This window comes from Eucalyptus grandis, chromosome 8, assembly GCF_016545825.1.
Source record: "Eucalyptus grandis isolate ANBG69807.140 chromosome 8, ASM1654582v1, whole genome shotgun sequence".
NCBI classification, from domain to species: Eukaryota; Viridiplantae; Streptophyta; class Magnoliopsida; order Myrtales; family Myrtaceae; genus Eucalyptus; species Eucalyptus grandis.
In genome coordinates, this window is record NC_052619.1 from 39,744,935 (window position 1) to 39,765,674 (window position 20,740).

The following is a 20,740-nucleotide window of genomic DNA, read 5'->3' on the forward strand; positions in this document are numbered from 1 at the left end:
TCTCTCTCTCTCTCTCTCTCTCTCTCCCCCCCTACTATTGCCAAACCTCACCCTCTCCATTTCCTCCCTTTTTCTCTCTAGATCTCATCAGCCATTATCTACCGCCCACATCCACCATCAAGATGCCATTCCCACCGCCGTTCTCATTATCAAGCTGAGTTTTGGAGCCTAAGGGGAGGCCGCCCAGCCGCATCGTTGCCCTCCTTTCCCTCACTCCTCTTGGCTTAGACCACCGCGAAGTCGGAGACCATCCACTCACCGTTGCTATGCCTCACCACTAGCACCGTGAGCCTCCACCGCCACCATGAGCTATTGGTTTAGGTCCAAAGTGAGTGGTTTTCTTACCCTCATTTAGGGTTTTGATTGCACTTAGGATAAAGCTTAGCATTAAATTAAGGATAAGTGGTGGTTAGTTTAGTTAATAGATAGGTTATCATGATAAATTATCTAAATATCCGATAGATTATCGCGATAGGTTATCTAAATATCTTATAGGTTATTAGGATAGGTTATCTAAATATCCGATAGGTTATCGCGATAGATTATCTAAATATTCGATAGATTATCATGATAAATTATCATAATGTGTGATATTATGTTAATATGTGATATGTGATAGTAACGTGTAATATGCTGTTGTAATGGGATGCGTTAAGGTGTGATGCATTGTAGTTATGAGATAGATGGTCTAACAGGTAGTATGTTATAATAATGCAGTATGTTAATATGTAATGTGTTATAGTAGTATAATATGTTAACATGCAATATCTTAATTTGTGCCCTACGCTTTTCCTTAGGATATGATTTCAAAGAGGTTTGTTGTATTGTTGGGTGTTAGGTTTAAATATGGGTATGCTCGAGTAAGTTCTCTTAGAATGGAAATTTGTAATTGTTTACGGCACCTCATATTCATAATGAATTATTATGTATGTCAGGATGTGTAGAAAGATGACATATTAAAATATGCAAGTGGTATGCTAATGTGATGTGATGTGAGATGCAAGTGTCACGAGGCCTAAAGAGAGTCGCCAAGGCGGTCACGATCCCATCGATCGGCCGTGACACAAGCATGTATGTAGCAAATATTATTACATATTGAATTAGCATTACACACTCCTCCATTAATTAATGAAAAAGATATAAAATGAGTTTGAGTTATGGCATACCTGTGTGATCACCTAAATACTCTGATGTGTATTATTATGCAAGGTGATAGAATCATCCTGATGTGTATAATTATGCAGGACGATACTCAATTAAATTCGAATGCCCCATGTCAATGAGATACCATTTATGGATGGATTTCAAACGAATCTCTTCATTTGCAATGTCGTCTTGGGGTGTATACATACACGAGATGATGTGATTATGCCAAAAGATCATCAACCTTCCAGTTTGGCCATGGCCCGAGCAATCATAATAATCTAGACATATATGTGTGGAACGTGCTTGGAAATAATATTTGCTTATGTTTGGATTATCAGTTGGCATTTGTGCATGATTGTGAGATATTGCACATTATTATGCCTACCTCATAATTATGTGATTGGTCTGAGATTTCCCTATATGTTTATGTTATGATGACTATGAAAAGTGAGAGAATCATTCATGTTAGTAGTTAAGGCAAAGGAGAGATTTGTTATTGATCTGCCATTGATGTTAACTTGCATTTTTAGGCCGACTTGAGGTGAATTACTTCCTACGTGATGATTAGGAAACTTATTAACTAAGTTTATCTCACTATTATTATTTAAAAGTTTCGGGCCTAAGCTTGACCGAACCCTTTCGACACGTTCACTTTAGGGTCCCAGTGGACCAAGTTCTCAAGTGATAGAATATTCGATCGTAAGGATAGAGTACTAATACAAGTGCTACATCACTAATGTCACAGATAGACAAGGGTTAACCAGCTTAATGCCCCCTGCAAGTTCATCGCCTACTACTACTAGGTAGGAGAGATGTTGTACAATCCCCTAGAGGTTTCGATGGACCCCAGGTGGGGACTATGACCATCAATTGGGACGCCATGGACCTGGACGTCCTGACGTTGAGGTCACTAATCCGGACATTAACTCAAATCGGGGCCTAGACCTCAAACCGTGATTCTTTAGGGAGCCCATGGGGCATTGGGAGTTAGCAAGGTACGTCACCTTTTGAGGTCACCCTCTTAGTAGTAGAGGTGCTAAGCCAACCCCAAACCGGAGATGGCAATACTTGGCTAGCTAAGCTTTTGGTTGTGAATGAAATTAGCTTGTAACTATTCACGTATGTGCATAAATAAATGAAGTGTGTTTTGATGTATATTAATGTTTGAATTATCCTTATTTCATTATGAATGGTTGGGTGATTTGTCTCTGTTTTTGCTTGCGTATAATTAAACAACAATAGCGATAGGCCAGCGATGTCTCTTAAGACATTGCAATCAAATGACCTAAGTGAATGAGGGATACAACGCACTCAAGGGTCGGCAAGTGACGATCCTACCCACCTATTTAACGAGCCTAGATAAGATATAGAAAGATGTCTAAATTTCACATTTTATCTTATCCAAATTTTATCTTAATTCAAAATGTAGAATAGTAACCACAATCAAATTGTGGATGATTTTGGGATGTTAAGCTCGGAATAATCCGCTGCATTCGACTCCACGTACCGCCACTTACACTCACCAATCATGATGCACCCACGTCAAACCCTCGTCGAATGGCCACGTGGACGCATCCGTCATATAAACAGGCCTCCTTCTCTGGCTTGTCCTGTCGGTGGAAGAGAGTGGAAACGCAAAACAGGCCCCACAGGCCCCACAGGCCCCAAAACGAAACCCCTGCACATCAGCAGTCTCCCACCTCGGGACCAAACCTTCCCTCTCCTCTCTCTCTAGCTCGGGGCTTCGCTCCGCAATGGCGCAGACGATGGACAGCATGCCGCCAGCGAAGAGCAGCGACGCCTCGCCGGACGACGCCGACGAGCGGGACGACTTGCCGTCGTCCGCCAAGGAAGGCGCCGTGAAGTGGAAGAAGAGGAGGAGGAGGGGGAAGAGGAAGCGCGAGGATCGGGATCGTCCGCCGCCGTCGCCGCCGTCGCCGCCGTCGTCGTCGTCGTCGTCTCGCGATCCTCTGGAGGTGTTCGGTGCGGACCTCATGGTGATGATACTGAACAACCTCGACGCACGCAGCGTGGCACTATCTCTGCTCGTCTCTCGCGCGTGGCACCGCGTTGCCTCCAGCGACCGGCTCTGGAGCCGTAAGGTCTGTTTCGCTCGCTTTTATCTTCTCTTTCTGTTTTCATTGCTGCTGTGATTTCGGATATTTCGTTTGTCGTAATGATTCGTTCTTATTTCGGGGCTGCTAAATTCTGAGTTTGGATAGTGATTTTGTGCTATGATTTCTGTCGGTGGTTGGATTAGCAAGTCTGGATGGTTTTGGTGTTCTGGAAGCGGATTTTAAGATGAGTATCTTATTTCGCATGCGTTTATGAGAATCTTGTAAGGATTGTGTGAAGCGTGCATTTTAAGTGGTTTTGTTTCTTCCATTTGCGATAGCTTTCGATTGGCCAATTTGGTTACTCCTTTGAAACGCACCTGATGAAGAGCCAAGTTTGTGGTTGTACTTTGGGCTTTTTAACTGGACGACTGAGATCCGCTTGCAGCTTTTTTACATTTGACTAGTGCCTTGCTAGTGTCTGTCTTTTGATAACAGATCGATGATTATTGCTATTCTAATAACAAAAATGGTTTACCTGTTGGCTGTAGAGTATATGGGGTGGTCTTTGATGGTGTCAATTAGCTGACACATGTACGCAAGATCTTAAAATATGCCAAATTTGATGATATAAAGCCACTTTCTGTAAGTGGTATGGAATTTGATTAGAGATGATCTGTGATGTAGTATACTGCTTTTATGAGGCCAACCATGCTTTTCAATGTAGCATGCATCCTTGGAGTCTTTACAAACTGACTGTGAACCTAAGATGAGAATTTTAGAGATGTCACCAGACTTCAAGGAAAGTATCTGCGCACCTTTTCTGTAAATGTTCTCTCGAAAGTTCGAGATTCACATTCTATCTTTGTGATTTTTTAAAATGATTCTCTATTGTTTTATGACATATTTAGAAGTTTTACAACATAATAGATTGCAGATATGTTACTTAAAAGTTGAGCGACAATAGGAGTTTTCCATACATGGGTTGCATCTTTCTTGTATCTGAATTTTAGATTTAATTTTTGATATTGCCGTAACTACATTGCATGAGGTGCATCATGTTGGTCAAATAATTGCCATGTAGTGAGGAAGTAGTATTCTGACCAAAATAATATGTGGATTACTCTATTTTATCATTTCTTTGTTTGCTCCCTTGCTGATGAGGAGTCAAATATTATGCGCTGCATCATGTACAAAAAAATCATATGAGCTTAATGTCCTTTATTAATAAGTTGGGAGTGTCACTAGGAATAATTCTACCCCAATGATCAAGGAAGCTCTTTTCATCTGTGGAGTTGTTTCGTCTAGGACTTGATGAATATTTAATCAGGGTTGGCCATATGTTAGTGGTTGTTAACTCAGGAAGATGGCACCAAAGCTACTGTTTGATCCAAACATTAGTTGAGTATTTGTCTAAATGGGTGTTGTGAATTCTCTATATCAGACATGTCATCGATCCTTTTTCAATAGATTTTGTGTCCCTTCTTGTAGTGGGCACCCATTCATCAAATTCTAGGAATAATTTTTCCATGGTATTATCATTTTGTTAGCTTGTATGCCCTTGCCTACTTCACATTTTTTTCTATTCATTCAACCTCATTGGTTGAGGAGTGTACTAATGAAAATCCCTTTTCTCTGTTACAAATCTAAGCTGTATGAGAGGGAAAAAAGGTTTCAGATGGGAGAAAAAGAGATGTGCATAAAAGATGTAGGATAAATCGAAATTGACAGCAATAATAAGCAAGGGGAAGCCAAAGGCCTTAGTGGCCTAGCAGCAATTCTCATCGACTTAGTGCCAAGAGGTCTTGGGTCAAATCCTATGGCACCATGACCACACGCCACTAAGGGCGTAATGGGTAGCCAAAAGAAAAGATGGATATGGTGATTTTTTATTTTAGTGGGGACAGGGGCATCCAAACCTTTTCTGCTTGACGAGTGTTTACCAATATGCATTGGGGTATAGTGATGTTAGACAAAAATTTCAGGGTCTAAGCATGGGGAATTCTGAGAGGGGATCTGTTGAGGAATTGTATGGGAATGTTTTGTCACCTCCCTAAGTAGTTACTGTAGATGGCAATATGTGAATAAGAAAATATATGGACTAGTCCAAAGACTCAGTGATTAAACCTGTCTTAGTGAATTATAGAAGCTTTTAAGTTTTTTCTTTTGGTTCCCTATGGTGAAATGGATTGCAGAAGTATCAGAAATGCTTATCAGATATAGGATGCAATTTCACACTTGTACAATGCATTATTGATATATTGCTGGTTGTTTCACGTGGTTGTCATGGCCTAGCTACATTTGATGTCAATTGGGGTACTGCTGCCATTTGTGATCCTCAATGGCAGTGGTTAGCTTAATGTGGCAGAAATTGTGGTGTTAAATTTCTTTTGAAAGGGTTACAATGTGATAGAGAAGCTTTCACTTGAATGAAGGATCAGTATTTTCTTTTTCTTGAAAAGGTTTTGTGAGCTTCCTTTACCTGCCAGTAAATGCTGTGAATAGTAGCAAATTGAGGTTGGATACACTTTTCTTTTCAATTTGGGTTTGTTTTGTCCACTTCGTAGCTCATGCATGGTTGGCTATCTCCATCTACTGACCTCCTTAGATTGATACTCTACCCTCGGCCATGTCAAGCTAGCAAGTTGGATGAGAGAGATGACAGAGACATCCAAAGATAGAAGAGGTAGAGAATCTAGAGTGAATGTTCGGAGTTTTTTATTAGCTTGGGAGATACTCGAAATTGGAATTGGACTAGATAAGGAGAGGACTTATTTGGATATGCAAGAGCCTTCTTCATGATCAGTTTATATAGATTGTGAATAAGAAAGGTCAAGGATTAATGTGTGTATTTGTTCATTTTTAGGACACCACGAGATCATGAAGTTCTTACTCTTGCTATTCACGTCTTGTACATTTCTTAAGCATAACGAACCTCAGTCAAATGAAGAATGCAATTAATCGCTTTTGCAAAATCTTGTTGATCTAAGATGAATCACCTCTTATAATTAGCTAGGCAGTAAAGGTCATAACATCCTTTGTTTCTCGTTTTTTCCTTTACCTCTTCCCTAAAGTACCTCTCTTGTCCTTTCTTCGATCCATCTGAAGATTTTTTTTTTTCTTTTTATTTGCTGGAACAATCCAGCTGGAGATTTTGAGTTGGGTGCAAGGACTTACATAGAGTGGCGAGGTACATAGAGTGGCTATTAAAGAAGGTGAGATGGAAAGGAGAGATGCCAAGCAAGCACAAGTTGAGGAAGTTGACAAAAACTACAACCATGCATGAGGTGGCAAAGTTTTTCTTTAACAAGGCAGCGACTCATATGGTAAGGCAAAAGATCATCTAATAATCTCACGCATCATGACAGTTTAAGTGCCTGAGGCAGTGACTTTAGCTTCATGAACAGTAATTTCCTGTGTGTGTCCTGTTATCTGGGTACTGAAACTGAAGATATGGCCCACCACAATTATTCTGGCCCTCTGGATCAAAGTCCTCACATAAGATGTCAAAGTATAAACAGTTAATACTGTCATTCTCAATGGCATATCCAATGGTGGCCACCCGCAAATCATATGTCAGGGAAGCAGTTGTGTGCTTTGAAATATTTCTTTTTAAAAAAATTTGGTCTTTTTACAGTGTAACTTTATATAAATTTGCTTTGTTTGGTTAATCGAAAAATTTAGTCATTAGAAAGTAGGAACAATAGTAGACTGAATTTTGCAAAAGCTAGAGTTAGAACATGAAAAGGATAGATTACTAGAGGAATTTGTCAGAGTCGGAATGGTCCTGCCTATGAGGTTAGCCCATCATGTATTGATGTAATATTCATGATTTGTTGTCGTGGTTCAATCTTGCAATTGTCGTTCAATGAAGGTTTCTTTTGATAACTGATATTTGCTTTTTAATTCAGTGTGAGGAATTGTGGTCTGGCAAAGCACACATACCTAGAATATCCCAAGTTCATGGACTATCGAAGTTGACTGCTTATTCCTTATCTGTTATGGATGGCAAACGTGTATCTCTCTCTCTCTCTCTCTCTAGTTTGCATGTGCACCTACACCTTTTGTTTTTGTTCATGTCTTTCTGTTTTCATGACAGACCCGTATCACAAAGTATGATCTCTGTGATCATGCATGGGAGTTCCATTTCAGTAAGGTATGTGCTTTTCAACCGCAACATAGTTTTCGTAGAGGTTGCTTTCTGTTCTGCTATGGCTAAGCTTTGAGCTCTACTTTAGCTTTTGTTACTTGTCAATATATATGATAAACCTACGTTGGAGTCTTGATAAAGTTGCATTACATTGAGAAAACTACCAAAACAGTCCTAAATTTATTACAAATATATCAAGTCAATCATAAACCTTTTTATTTTATCAATTGAGTTATAAACTTTTTGCATTAGTGCTAGTTTAGTCCATTTGGCTAATTTGGCCGGCTGACACTAACAAAGACACTAGCCATCCTACGTAGCATGATTGGTGCTGACTTAAACAAGTTTTAATAATATTTTAATATTTATTTGAATTTGTTATTTGTTATTTCTTTTTTCCTTTTCCCTTTTTTCCCCCTTTCCCTTCATCTTGATTGCATCCAGTGACCCGCCAGAGAGGAGGGCCTGTGAGGTCAACCTCACCCTGCCCTTGGTGAGCCTCGACTTCAACGTCGCTGGGCAAGACCTTGCCCAGCCACTGTCAAGGCCGACCTAGCCAGTGGCCAGCAAGTTCGAGCCTTACCCTAGTCAGCGAAAGTTACGCCACATGGGATGGCTGCTGTCCATGTCAGTGTCGGCAAGCCAAAATTGGTCAGTCGGATGGACTGAGTTCATACTCAAAATAGTAAAGAAAAAGGTTTATGACTGAATTAGGACTTTTTGGTTTGGTAATTCTCCTACATTGCATCTGTCTTGAGTGCGTCAATGGAAGAGGTCAAAGTTGTACCCCTCACTTAGAATATAAAGTAGAGCTGGAAATTGTGTATTGACATTGATGTGACAGTAGCATGAGACAGTTTTTGCTCTTGAACGTCTCTTAAATACCAGCAAATCTTCGGACAAGAGTAATGTCCATGCCATTGCCAACATGAGGCCCATAAGCTTTGCATGTATGTCGAGCTTCTTGATGCTTGAGGGATCTCTGTGGATTGAACTTGCTTCATATCTGGAGTTTCTCCAAAAGCCAAGATATTTAGTGATGACAAAATATTTTGCATTTTACTAGGCCGCACCTGAGTATTGGCGAAATCTAGATGCCTATTGGAAAGGCACTGGCCCTCCAATGCACCGGTACTTCCATCTGGACGGTAGCCAAAGTGCAGATCCTGGCGACAAGGTGTGGGGAGGCCATGAATGCTGTTATTCCATAGTCACTAGCTTCATTGATGATGGGAAGATTAGGGAACACTACGTGAGGATTAATCGCTGGCCCCATATGTCTGTCTATAGGAAGCAGGACTGGAGCTGGGAAATGTCAAATGGTGTCTTCTTCTACGCCAGTGTGCCTGATGCTGATAAGCTCGGTGGGACTGGACCTCTGTTTCCAGTCGTGTGTGGTCTGTAGCACCCACCACTTATAAAGCCTCTAAAAGTGGTGCAGTCTGTACAATCCCCGTCTTTAGTTTCCTTGAGATATGCAAGTCTGCCCATGCTGTCCTAGTATTTTCAGTAGATGCCTCGACCGTGAGGCTTAGAAAGCCTGCATCTGCATGTTCTTTTCTGCAGTCTGTGTTGCTTTGTACATTGTAAATACAATATGTGGCCTTAATTTTTGTGCTTTGTATAAATAAGGATGGAAGTTTTTATCATGAGCATCCAGAGGATCATGCTTGTCAACTGTTCACTCATTTACGAATAGGAGTTTTCTTGCGCATTCCATATAATTTTTCATGTCAGGCGCATGGATGAGAGATTTTGACAAAATGGCCAGAAAGCACTGTCTTGCAATCCTTATTTTTTTGAAAACGAGAAGAGAACTTCAGGGATGTCATGTGAGGAAGGATGGCGACGGACCGGTTTTGGTGGTGGTGGTCACAGGTACTTTCCCAATGTGCGGCGTTCCTGGGATGAAATAGTGATGGTATGGGCAATTCCCACGGGACTCGAACAAAATCTGTGCGAACAAGCAGTTAATTTATAATGTACAGGCATGCATGCAGTAACCCATAAATGAGCACAAGTGATAAAGGGCGGAATGTTTTTTGCATCTCATTAGGAATTGCATGTGCTTTGCTTATATGTATTACGTTTAGCACTAGTAAAGATGCAGTCCGGGAAAAATGTCGTATTGACCGACCCAATATGATTTATTAATTAACCCACCCCGTGATGGGCGTACGTTGGCCACACCACTGGCCAGGGTTTGATTCCCCAACTCATCACATTGCGCGACTTAAAGTGGGGTGTCGTGGGAGATGAGTTCATGCACTAGTGCCCCTTCGGGTTTACGTTATACAGTAGTTCCCAAGTACCCAAAAAAAAAAAAAAAAATGATCTATTAATAGCACATCATCATCATCATCCAAGGAGCTAGATCTAGTGTATATTATAAGGAAGTTGCCTATTTATGGATTATTACACATTTAATCTGGCTCCACTTAAAAGAGTTTTGATCCTCAAAAAGAGGAAATTGCCTATTTAAGGATTATTACACAGTTAATCTTACTCCACTTAAAGAGTTTTTTTTTTTTTTTTGTGACCTAAAAATCCCGTCTACTCGAAACCCATACAGGTGAGTAAACTTGGAGGTGAATAAACTTGGGGGACACGTAAGCAAGAGGACCACTATCCCCGGCATCCTACTTAAGACCCTAAGCGACTGTGAGGAAATTCGAATTCTTTCTCTTCGTGAAAGGGAGAGAGCCCAAACTATCGCAGTCACCAAAGCGATAGTCCACTTAAAGAGTTTTAATCCTAAAAAAAATCAATTGTTTGTGCACAGAACAACTTAAGGACGCGTATAACAAAACTTCTATTTCTTTACTTCTACGTCATTTTATTATTCAAGTCACTTTGAAATCGTTTGGTAATGCAATTTCATTTTTAATTTCTGAAAACAAATTTACATTTCAAAAATAGATTTGAAACAAAACTTAGAAACTAAAATTTTAGCTTTTTTTATTTCTAAAACAAAAATAAGAAATGAAAATTTTTTTCATCATCCGCTCTCATCAACCCCCGCCACCCACCAACCACCCATGGGTCATCAGACACCGGCGTCTGTGCCGCCACCAAACTCCAGTTGCCACCCCCACCCCTCTAGAAATAGAAATCTTGTTCTATTATTAAATAAATTTATATTCTAAAAATAAAAATTTTGAGTCGCTATCAAACGCATTTCTTTATTTAAAAACTCATCCAGGAAAAAGAAATTAAGAAATTAATTTTAGCAAAAATTGATTTCTTCTCCAAAAATTTGTCATGCGCACCCTAAGTAGATATATCTATGTGCATCTAAATCAAGAAATGAACACAAACAACTGCTTTAGAATGAGCCGCAACTGAGAGTCCAATCTCCATAAAGTTTCAGCTCCATTATGAGCAAAAGATCAGAACCAATGATACAGTCAGGTCCTCCCAAACATTAAGTAGAAAAACGCTAATGGGAAGGTGCTTCAGATTTTCCTTCAAACTTTCGCAAAGACAATAACATGAAGGAATAGGATGATCAACTCTGGTCAGGGTCCAAGTACAAGGTACCAAGACAAATTTTTATTTATTTGTGAGCCAGCAAAATAAGCAGATCACTAGAAAAGTCGCACTGCGGAGAACAGATGACTTCATGACAACTGACAAGCGGCCACACGCGACGAGATCACCAAACATCAGGCGCAGCTCACCAGTTGATGGGGGCACCCACCGCCCAGAGTGGTAGACACTCTCACCGACTTTCCAACCAGGAACATCCTTCATGACTTCAGCCTCATACTCAAGATACTTTTTCCACTCTTTGACAAATCTGAGCAGAACAGCCAAAGTTCGATGTCTTTCAGCTATTGTTCCTAATTCAGCAGTAATGAGTTAACTAATGGGGCCATCTCAAAGCTTCTGTTTTACCTTTCGTCCTCTTCAGCTTGCAGCACAGGTAATATGGCTCTCCGCGCAGCATATTTTTCTTCCTTCAGTGCCCTGCAGATGCATGCATCTTGTCAATGTAATGTTCTTTAAGGCAATCAAGATTTAAAAGACATAGATGTGGATTTCGAAACTGGATCTATGATAACTTTTTCCAAATGGATCCAAAGATGTCTGTCATGCCTACAAGTCAACCTCCATATCCATCATCTTCAGATCAGAATAATGCAGTTCACTTACATACTTCCTGTAAGTGGACTTTTCAAGTAGTAATGATCGTTTCGCAAATCTCATTTCAAGAGTAAAAGCATAACACAGACTTCAGCGAAAGCCATCACAGCAGACGATAGTGTTATATGTATTACTTTTATGTCTTTCTTATATTCACAACCATAAACAGTTTGCAACGTAAAGTTTGTACTTGAGTAATTTGCAGTTTGTTCCAGAGTCTGCATCATGCATTGCTCTATCATTTGGTAACCAAAGTGAGACCCAGAAAGCACATAAACATTCAATGTGAAACTGCAGAAATGTATGCCAGAGCAAATTGAAATCAAAAGATGCTTTAAACAGTCTAGGAGTCAACAGTGGCCATAAGGAGGGAACAAACTTTTCTTCAAAAGAACCTGAGTTTCCCTTCACATAAGATCACAATAAGGAAGAGCAGGCCGAAACAGCAAGTTTTACAGAGATAAAAAGCAAAAAGTAACACAAATAATATGCCAATGTTTAAAAGCTCTTTGAAACATTATGCTTTTGAACAGCAGAACATGCTATATGGCTCTTTGAAACCCTAAAATATACCAAGTTATACACTTCTAATCCATTCTTCTTGCATATCAGCAGACAGCATAGACAACTTCGACGATTCTCTCCCTAACAATTAATATAGCTAGTCCCACTAAACGAAACTGAAAATTATTTAGGTCAAAGTTACTGCAATTTTGCATCAACTATGAGTGCGCCATTCAGCAGCAAAGACATAGTTTGATCATACCTCACTATAGTAACCCAAAGCAAGTAGCAGATTATTCAAAATCGGAAGCACTCGATCTCTATAAGATGAGCACAATATGCTTACAGAGAAGTTTGCCTACATAATAACATCTATTTACAGCAAAGATTAAGTTGAACTGCCTATAGTGAAGCTAAGATAAACCCAGCTCTATTGCAACCTAGCCTATCCACTGCAAGGCAATAAAGGAAGAGACTTCTAGCAGAAAAGAAAGCTGGAAATGCCTGATCCAAGCCCTCTTGGAACAGCACCGTTCAAGACTTGAATTGAAGTAGATGCTGTTCCATGCTCAAAAGATAAGTGAAATCTGCAGATCCATCATATATTTGTTATTTTCAAACTTACAAGGGACTAATCTCTTTTCTAACAAAAGTACTTTACATTCTAGTAAAATTCACTTGCATACGCCAGCCTTCCAAGAACATAATATTGGGACGAGTTACAAGCATGCATAGAACTATAATGTCGGAAGAGACCTTTGCATTAGATTTATTGATGAAGACTATTACAAACCTTAAGTAAGGCATGCAAAATAATAAGATTGAAAGTACAACTCCCGTTGACAAAAGCACAATGGACCCAAAGATTTTCCCTTTTGACAGAACTCCAGATTTATCACTTTAGTAGTGACTAAATGAAATTTCCATCTCCACAAAGCAGAGGTGTGAAATCATCATTTCCATTATGCCATCAACAAAATCACTGAGAGGAGTCAGAATACTCCACTTGTGAGGATCATTACCAGCTTCAGTGAATCTTTGCCAGAGGCAACAAAAGTGGAAGGCAATGGCCCAAAAGTCTAATGGTAACTGGAAGGCAAAATTCCACATGAATAAACTGAGTTGATAACAAGGATCAGACTTTGTGGACATCACACTTTTAGCAATCCGGAGAGTCATAAATTTGAATTTGATACGTTGCTTTACCAACCCATTATATGAGTCTCATTTGATTATAAAAAAATCTCATTTTGACATCCCTTCGATACGCTTCTCAGGAAAGAGGAGACAGAGATGAGCATCGTGCAAGTGGATGACCCAATTCCCTTTTTATCACTCCGCATTTTTATCCTCAGAAACTAAGAATGAAATTCATCAAATTCTGAAGCCTTGGATAGTTTACATTTGTGTGCATCTCGAATCATCAAAGAACTGCCGACCCTCATTTTCTCCCTGACTGGTGCCAGCAGATTGTCACTTTCACAGGGTCCACTCCAACATCTTGCAACTCAACCGCTTAATCATCTACCAAATACCCTTATGCTTCTTCCACCCATTTGTAAAGTAGAGCACTTCCTTTCCATGTTATCCAATGAATGTAACATGGCATTGCGAATGTTTCAAGCAACTAATCCTCATCTAACTTCTCTTCATACCGTGCTTATTCGTAAAACATAAAAGCAGTAGCATCATATGCCAATCCTCCACCTAAAAATCCATATTAATTCCCCACGAGACAGAGCAAGCGGACAAAGTCAACTGAAATCGCAAGCAATGTCACAAATTCTCAGCTGCCACAATATATTCACAAAAAAAAAAAAGAAAAAAAAAGGGACACTGAAATGGAAAATGCTTGCTCATTCTAAGCTCACTCTAGCATTTCCTTTCGGTTCAATCCTTACAAAAACCCACATCTTGAAAACTAATTTATCGCTCCATCACCAAATCACATTCCCAACGGCTTTAGACCAGATAAGGCGAAAAGGGAAAATGCGAGAAACTCAACAGATTGAGCAAAACCCAGACCAAAAAAAGAAGATAAAACAAATCCCCCAAATCACCAACAATCCCTAACCCTAACAAGAAACGAGCAATCCAGAGAAACGAGATTACCCGGCTAACCGTGGGATTGGATTGATGTTGTAGATTACCTGCGGATCTTGTTGCCCTGGCCGACCTGGTACATGCCCCAAGAGAAGGCGCCGAAGGCGGCCAAGAAGATGGCCGTGGCGCTGGGGCCGGTGTTGGGGATCCGGCGGGCGTACCGGACCGGAGCGAACCCACCCGGCGGCGGGCCGTCTTGAAGGACGGGCATGTCCTTCACGCTCACCATGCCCGGCTTCTTCCTTATCATCGCCTCCGTCATCTTCGCCGCCTGTGTGGTATCCCTACGAATCGCAGAGGGATTGGCGAAGGAATTGCTTTTGATGCTATTGAAATGGCCAGTGAGAGGAGAGAGAGAGAGAGAGAGAGGAGAGAGTCGGGGAGCTCCGGACCTGCGAGGTGGTGCGGTGGCGATTGTTGGAGTTGGGAGACTGTTCAGACGGCGTCGTTCTAGAGTTGTGGAAACGTTGGAATGTGCTTGATCGAAAATGACAAGAGAAAACAATACGAACCGTATTATGGTCCAACCTGTAGTGTTACTCTTAAAATTTTAATTCGTCTAATATAATTCTTGAACTGTTCTTAAATATTTAAGAGTTAATATTACGAAAAAAAAAACCAAACTAGTATAGATATGATAAATTTACTCAAAAAAATTTTGACCACTAAAAAAACCCAAACTAGAAGACTATTAATAAATTTGTCACAAATTGATAAATTTATCTCAAATTGATACATTTGTGACAAATTTACCTCATAATAATTTTCATTAAATTTTATCTTAAAAAACCCCAAATGAATATACGTATGACAAATTTACCACAAACTAATTTTGTTATCATTAAAAACCTCAAACCACACAATCGTCACAAATTTACCCTAACAAATTATAAAAATCTCAAACTAGTATACTTATGACAAATTTATCATAAACTAATTTATTAGACTACAAATCCTAAATTTATATATATGTACCACAATTTTTTAAAAAAAATTGTATAAGCTGTGACAAACGGAAAGTAAAATCCCAAATCGGTACACCAGGTTAAGCTGTCACGTATCATTTAACTTAATAATTTGACAGTAAAATTTAATGGAAACTGACATAAAGTAAATTTATCATAAATATACTAAATTAGGGTAAATTTGTCAAAGGTATACTAGTTTGGGGTTTTTGGTGATCAAAAATTAGTTTGTCATAACTGTACAAATTTGAGATTTTTTAGAGCATTAACCATAAATTTTACTATCAAATTATTGAATTAGATGACACGTGATATTTGACTGGTGTACCAATTCCGTTTGTCACAATTGTACCGGTTTCGTGGTTTTTGTAATATTTATCCAATTTAGCATAGGGTATATTTGTCATAAATGTATTAGTTTAAGATTTTTGTAATAAAAAAATTAGTTTATAATAAATTTTTCATAAGTGTACAAGGTTTTCTATGGTCGTTTAGAGTAAATTTATCACAAATATATTACTTTAGAGTTTTTGTGGTCAAAAATTAATTTTGAATAAATTTATCATAAATACATCAATTTGAAGTTTTTTGTGATATTGACCCTTCTTCTTATTTCCTTTGTCATCCGTCTAAAGGTTATTTTCAAATATTGCTACAAACCTTTTTTTCTGAAAAAGAGAAGTTGGGATGTTCAAGTAGGCCTAAACTTCATCTCACGTCCCGAAGTTCAATTTGTGCATCTAATCTCCAGAAAAAGGCTCTGTTTATTTAATTATAAAAAAAAAAATCTTAATTTTGATCATTTAGGCCTCTTAAAAAGAGATAATGAAAAACATTCCCATCATCAACAAAAATAGTGAAATTTATTCGAAAAGTTATAAATTTGTTACACTTTTACCAATTTGATTCTAAACTCTTTAATTTGACGTTACTCTTTTACATTTTGCCAATTGAGTCAATCCAATTAATTTTGATAGAAAATCGCCGATATGAACGCAAATCATCCTTGTGGCATGGACAGTATTAACTTAAACAATTTTTTATATTATTTTTTTTTGAAATTTTTGTTTTTGTTTTTTCTTTTCTTCTCTTTTCCCCCACTTTTATATATATATATATATGAGGCCAACAAGGTTCTAGTGACCCTCACTAGCCACTAGGCAAGGGTAACAAAGCCCTCATTGGCCACTAGGTAGGGTTGCGACACGCTTACCTATGGCTATCATATCTTGAGCTTGCAGGTGCCTCCCTTGGTCGCTAGATCTCAAGCTTGCAGTTGTCATAACTGCTTGAGCTTGATATATAGGTTCATGGCCATGGTGACAACGAATCGGCAAGGCTGCCTCGCCCATTGCTACTCTTTTGACTTGTGGCCATGGTCGCAAGATGCCGTTGTCATGGTTGCTCAAGCTCGAGGTATGGGTTCATGGCCATGGTGGTCACAAACCAGCAAGGTTGTTTCATCCATGGTTGCTCGAGCTCAACTCGCAACGATGGTTGCCCAATCTTGAGCTTGTAGCTATTGTGCCGCGACCCTCGCAAGTGGCCAGTGAGGGCTTCTTTGTCCTCGCGCAATTGCCAGCCAAGGTTCAACAACCCGCATCGGCCAAAAGTGTAGCAAAACAAAGAAAAGAAAAATAGAGAAGAATAAAAAATTTGAAAAAATATTAAAATATTTGTACTATATAGAACGGCCTACATCTATATTAGTAATTTCCAGCCAAAATCAGTCAAATGAACTCAATTGGCAAGTTGTGAAAATGTTTAAGGTTTAATTGACAAAAATATAACAGGTTTAAAACTTTTTGAATAATTTTCCTACAAAAATATTTAGGCATGAGTTATTATCAATAATTTAAATATGTTTATTGACTCATTTTTATAAATGATAATAATCATTAAAGTTTAAGACAATATTATTCAAATTATCAATTTTTGGTGAAACAAATGAAACTTTGTGGAAAAATGTGATAGGATCTCCTATCATCAACTAAAGTGATGTATTACTACTAATCGCAGAAAAATCATCGTAACCACGGTCCCACTTTTTTGCCTTATAAAAAATGCCACAATTCACCATAATTCTCCATCTATTTGGATATCGAGCTCGTTATATAATAAATACGTGAACAGCAATCTATGATTAATAATCATGTGTCAAGTCTAATAGATCTATAATATCCCTAATATTTTGTCCCTATATCTTAGTTTTTTTGGTAAAAGGTAAGTAGGTCCCTGTATCATAGTTTTTTTTTTTTTTTTTTTTTTTTTGTCTTTGGAGGAACAGGCTTACGGTCGACAATTTCTTGTAGTAAACCCCAGGGTGACACTTAGCGGGAGGACCCACTACCCCGAGTCACACTTAATACACCTAGCGCCTCCTGGGTTTTGAACCATTCACCTCTGGGCTGAGGATCAGTAGGGCCTTATCCAGCGGAGCCACCGCGGCCGGTGGTGTCCTGTATCATAGTTGGTCGCTAGAAATTCCCCAAAATCGATCTCGAGATAGCATGTGCCAATTGAGTGAGAGCAATAAAAAATTGACCGACCTAAAACTGGTGCGTAGTGTGTTTGCAATTATACTAATGCTTCCAAAACTGTTTAGAATGCAAAGAATATTTACCATTGAGTTTCAGAAGGTTGATTTTGCTATTCCATTCACGGTCGGGAAAAGTGTTAGAAAAGTCTTACACCTATTATATTAGTACCAATTTACATTTAAATTATTTAATATTACCAATTTAGTCATAAACATTTTAACTTAGTACTAATTTAGTCATTTTAGTTAATTTTGTCCAGATATTGCGCGTGAATACTAACCAATTTATGTGGCGGTATCGATACTAATGTGAATAATTTTTAATTATATTTCAATTTTTTATTTTTATATTTTTTTTATTCTTGTTTCTTTCTTTTGTCGGTGATTGGCCACCAACGATAGGTGACGACCAAGTGAGCTGGCCTTGCTTGGCCATGGTGAGGCCGAGCTCTAGTGAGCCTCACTGGACATCACCTTCACTTAGGCAATGCTCTAGTGAGGTCACCCTAGCAATTGGCGAAGGTCAGGCTCACTAAAATTTGGTAAGTCTAGAGCGACCTCACTAGAATTTGGCAAAGGGAGCCTCAATGGGGTTGCCCTCACCCGGTGAGTCAATCTCGCCTAGGCTAGATTTGGCAAGGATCAGGACTTGGCCTTGCCATGGCCGGTAGGGGTAAGCAATTCCAAGTTCCGGTTTGATTCCGTTTGGAACCTGAAACTTACCCTCGGGTACAAATTCCTTATTTTTTGGTATCTAGAACCTATTCGTAAGGCAAGAACTTGGGCAAATGAAACAAAAACAAACCAAGAACTTGGAACCTATCTATCACGGGTTTAGGGTCGATTAGGGTTCTAACATTTTTTTTTTTTTTCATTTTCATTTTAGATTTGAACTATACAACAATAATATAATATAATTAAAAATTTCAAAACAAAAGGAATATTTGGACTAATTTCTACATACCAGCCAATCAAGATCGGTAAAGTTGCAAAATCTTTAACATTGTCCATTAACCAGGATGACGTTGACATCAGCCCAAACAACCCAAACAAATTCTACAGTATGTGTATCTAGGATTCTAGATGACATTATCCACATACAAAAAATGGTACAATAGAATGAAAATGCAAATCCAAGCATTTTACAGAGTAACAGCTAGCACTAACAGCAAATTGGTCATGACCCATCAAAAAATTAAATTGCCCATAAAAGAATGGTCTTGAAATCTCTACTGCTGTTAACATTAAAATCACATGGCAAACATTTAGGGAGAGAATATGAAAACTAGCTAGTACCTTCTTTTTTTTTTTCTTTCCTATGGAAAAACAAACACAAAAAGGGAGGGCAGTGCAGGTGAGGCTGGTGCGGCGAGACGGTGAGACTCTCCGGCAGAAGGGGCGTCGGGTCATCGAGTTGTGGTGCTGGTGTGGCAACGACGCGGCGTTCGGTGTGCAGAGGTGCTGCGACAGGGGCGCCGGCGATAAAGGCGAGCTACTATGGCGTCGGGCAGAGCGCAGGTTGCTAGCTACGCGGAGATGTGGCGGAACTTCAGACGGAGAGCAGCGCAAGCGAGGGCTTCTGGGCGTCGAAGCAAAGGCGGAGGAGCGCGGTGGCTCGGCGATCGGTTCTGGCATCGTGGAAGGGTGCTCGTGAGGAGGTCCGGTAGAGGGAAGCAACAGACCAGCATCAGTGGTGGCCGGAGACTAGGGTAGCGCATGCAAACGCTTCTGTTCCGGGGGAAGAGTTTTTTCAGAAATGGTTCTTTTCTATTTACGCTCAGGGAACAATTTCGGGAGTAAAAGAAGCAGTTTGATAACGACACAAAATTTCTACTCTTGGAATAGAAAAGAATAGAAATGCGTTTGATAATGCATCAATTTCTTTTTGTATTTATTCATTTTAATATTGCCGAAGCCGGATTGCCGCCACCTCCGCCGCCGGTCGCCGTCGCCCAAGCCCGCCAACCTTGCCGCCGCCGGCCGGCCGTGGCGGCGGTCGTCTGGCGGCGGCGGGCGGCGGCAGCACCGGCGGGAGGTCCGGTAGGGGAAGCAACAGACCAGCATCAGTGGTGGCCGGAGCCGGCGGTCGGTGGTGCGGGCGGGGCGGGGACTTGCGGCGCGGCGCGGCCGCGCGGCGGCGCGCAGCGGCCGGCGGCCTTGGCCCAGCTGGCGACAGCGGCGGCAGCGGAGAAGCGGCCGGCGGCCGGCGGCAGCGCCGGCAGCGGCGTAGCGGCAGCGACGGCGGCCGGCGACCGGCGCGCCGCGCGGCGGCGACCAGCGACCGGAGCGGCGGCGGCGACCGTCGGCGGTGGCGGTGGCGGTGGCTCCGGCGGTTGACGGTGGTTGCGGCAAGAAAAGGAAATAAAAAGAAAATTAAAAAGAAAATCAGCTTATTTCTAGAAGTTGTTCAGAACAAGAAGCAACTTTTTTTGCTTCTTGTTTACATTCTCCCAAACCATTCCGAGAGCCAAGTTTTTTTCGGGAACAAAAAAACAATGTGGCGTTAGCAAACGAGGTTTTGTTCTTTTTTTGTTAGGGAACAAAAGAAAAACCATGAGAAATAGAAACGTTTGCATGCGCTACTAGGCTGCCCACAGTGAAGCTTGGCACGGAGACTCGACGCAGTGCTCGTGGACGAGCGCGACGCCGTGCGGTGGCCAACGTAGTAAAGCCCTCGAGCGGCTGTGGGGTAGAGCACGACGGAATGAACAGTCTCTCTCTGCTTCTCTGCTTTTCTGCTTTTTCCTTTTTTTTCCTCTGCTCTCATGTCTCTCTCTCACGTCACTTCCTACGGCTGTCTTTTTTTGCTGACCTCCCCTTTTCTTTTATTATTTTTCCTGTAGGTTTTCTTCCCTTTCTGTGTTTCTCAAGAACTTTTCCTACCAAACCGGTTTCGGTTCCGGTTCCATAACGATTCTGGTTCTGGTTCCCGTTTCGGTAACCGGAACTCCCAGTTCCCAGAAAAAAGGAACTAGAAACTGGAACTGGTCCCTTAAGAACCGGGAATCGAACCGGACCCTCTAGTGCGGTTCTCCGGTTCCCGATTCTACCCGGGAACCATGCTCACCCCTAATGGCCAGGCCACCCAGGCGAGGCCAGCTGGCCAACCGCTCAACCATCGACAAAAGTAAGA

General features: G+C 40.5%; 3 protein-coding genes across 5 annotated transcripts; 2 read left to right on the forward strand and 1 right to left on the reverse strand.

The window, feature by feature from the left end:
• The first annotated feature begins 2,760 nt into the window (after positions 1–2,760).
• LOC104414385 lies at positions 2,761–9,003 on the forward strand. 3 transcript variants are annotated; one of them, XM_010025468.3, is made up of 5 exons: positions 2,761–3,248; positions 7,112–7,216; positions 7,300–7,356; positions 8,417–8,527; positions 8,641–9,003. In XM_010025468.3, the coding sequence occupies exons 1-5, from the start codon at positions 2,901–2,903 to the stop codon at positions 8,698–8,700; spliced, it is 681 nt and encodes a 226-aa protein (XP_010023770.2). In that variant the 5' UTR covers positions 2,761–2,900; the 3' UTR covers positions 8,701–9,003. The 3 variants fall into 3 exon arrangements, with proteins under 3 accessions (XP_010023770.2, XP_018717286.2, XP_010023769.2); XM_010025467.3 differs by having other exon boundaries at positions 2,768–3,248; positions 8,417–9,003; XM_018861741.2 differs by lacking the exon at positions 7,112–7,216 and having other exon boundaries at positions 2,766–3,248; positions 8,417–9,003.
• Positions 9,004–10,671: 1,668 nt separating this feature from the next.
• On the reverse strand, positions 10,672–14,530 carry LOC120287758 (NADH dehydrogenase [ubiquinone] 1 alpha subcomplex subunit 13-B-like). Its single transcript, XM_039301113.1, has 3 exons — positions 14,151–14,530; positions 11,248–11,319; positions 10,672–11,149 (listed from the first exon to the last, which is right to left on the reverse strand). The coding sequence occupies exons 1-3, from the start codon at positions 14,363–14,365 to the stop codon at positions 10,903–10,905; spliced, it is 534 nt and encodes a 177-aa protein (XP_039157047.1). The 5' UTR covers positions 14,366–14,530; the 3' UTR covers positions 10,672–10,902.
• A 4,574-nt stretch (positions 14,531–19,104) lies between these two features.
• On the forward strand, positions 19,105–19,944 carry LOC120287216 (alanine and glycine-rich protein-like). The gene is made up of 2 exons (XM_039299943.1): positions 19,105–19,270; positions 19,523–19,944. The coding sequence occupies exons 1-2, from the start codon at positions 19,105–19,107 to the stop codon at positions 19,942–19,944; spliced, it is 588 nt and encodes a 195-aa protein (XP_039155877.1).
• Positions 19,945–20,740: the final 796 nt, after the last annotated feature.

Coding starts and splice junctions, on each gene's coding strand:
- LOC120287758 (XM_039301113.1), bottom strand. CDS start 14,365: ATGACGGAGGCGATGATAAGGAAGAAGCCGGGCATGGTGAGCGTGAAG. Junction 11,320..14,150: donor CAGGGCAACAAGATCCGCAG/GTAATCTACAAC, acceptor ATGCATCTGCAG/GGCACTGAAGGAAGAAAAAT. Junction 11,150..11,247: donor CAAGCTGAAGAGGACGAAAG/GTAAAACAGAAG, acceptor TGTTCTGCTCAG/ATTTGTCAAAGAGTGGAAAA.
- LOC120287216 (XM_039299943.1), top strand. CDS start 19,105: ATGGCGTCGGGCAGAGCGCAGGTTGCTAGCTACGCGGAGATGTGGCGG. Junction 19,271..19,522: donor GGTGCTCGTGAGGAGGTCCG/GTAGAGGGAAGC, acceptor ATATTGCCGAAG/CCGGATTGCCGCCACCTCCG.
- LOC104414385 (XM_010025467.3), top strand. CDS start 2,901: ATGGCGCAGACGATGGACAGCATGCCGCCAGCGAAGAGCAGCGACGCC. Junction 3,249..7,111: donor ACCGGCTCTGGAGCCGTAAG/GTCTGTTTCGCT, acceptor TTTTTAATTCAG/TGTGAGGAATTGTGGTCTGG. Junction 7,357..8,416: donor GGGAGTTCCATTTCAGTAAG/GTATGTGCTTTT, acceptor GCATTTTACTAG/GCCGCACCTGAGTATTGGCG.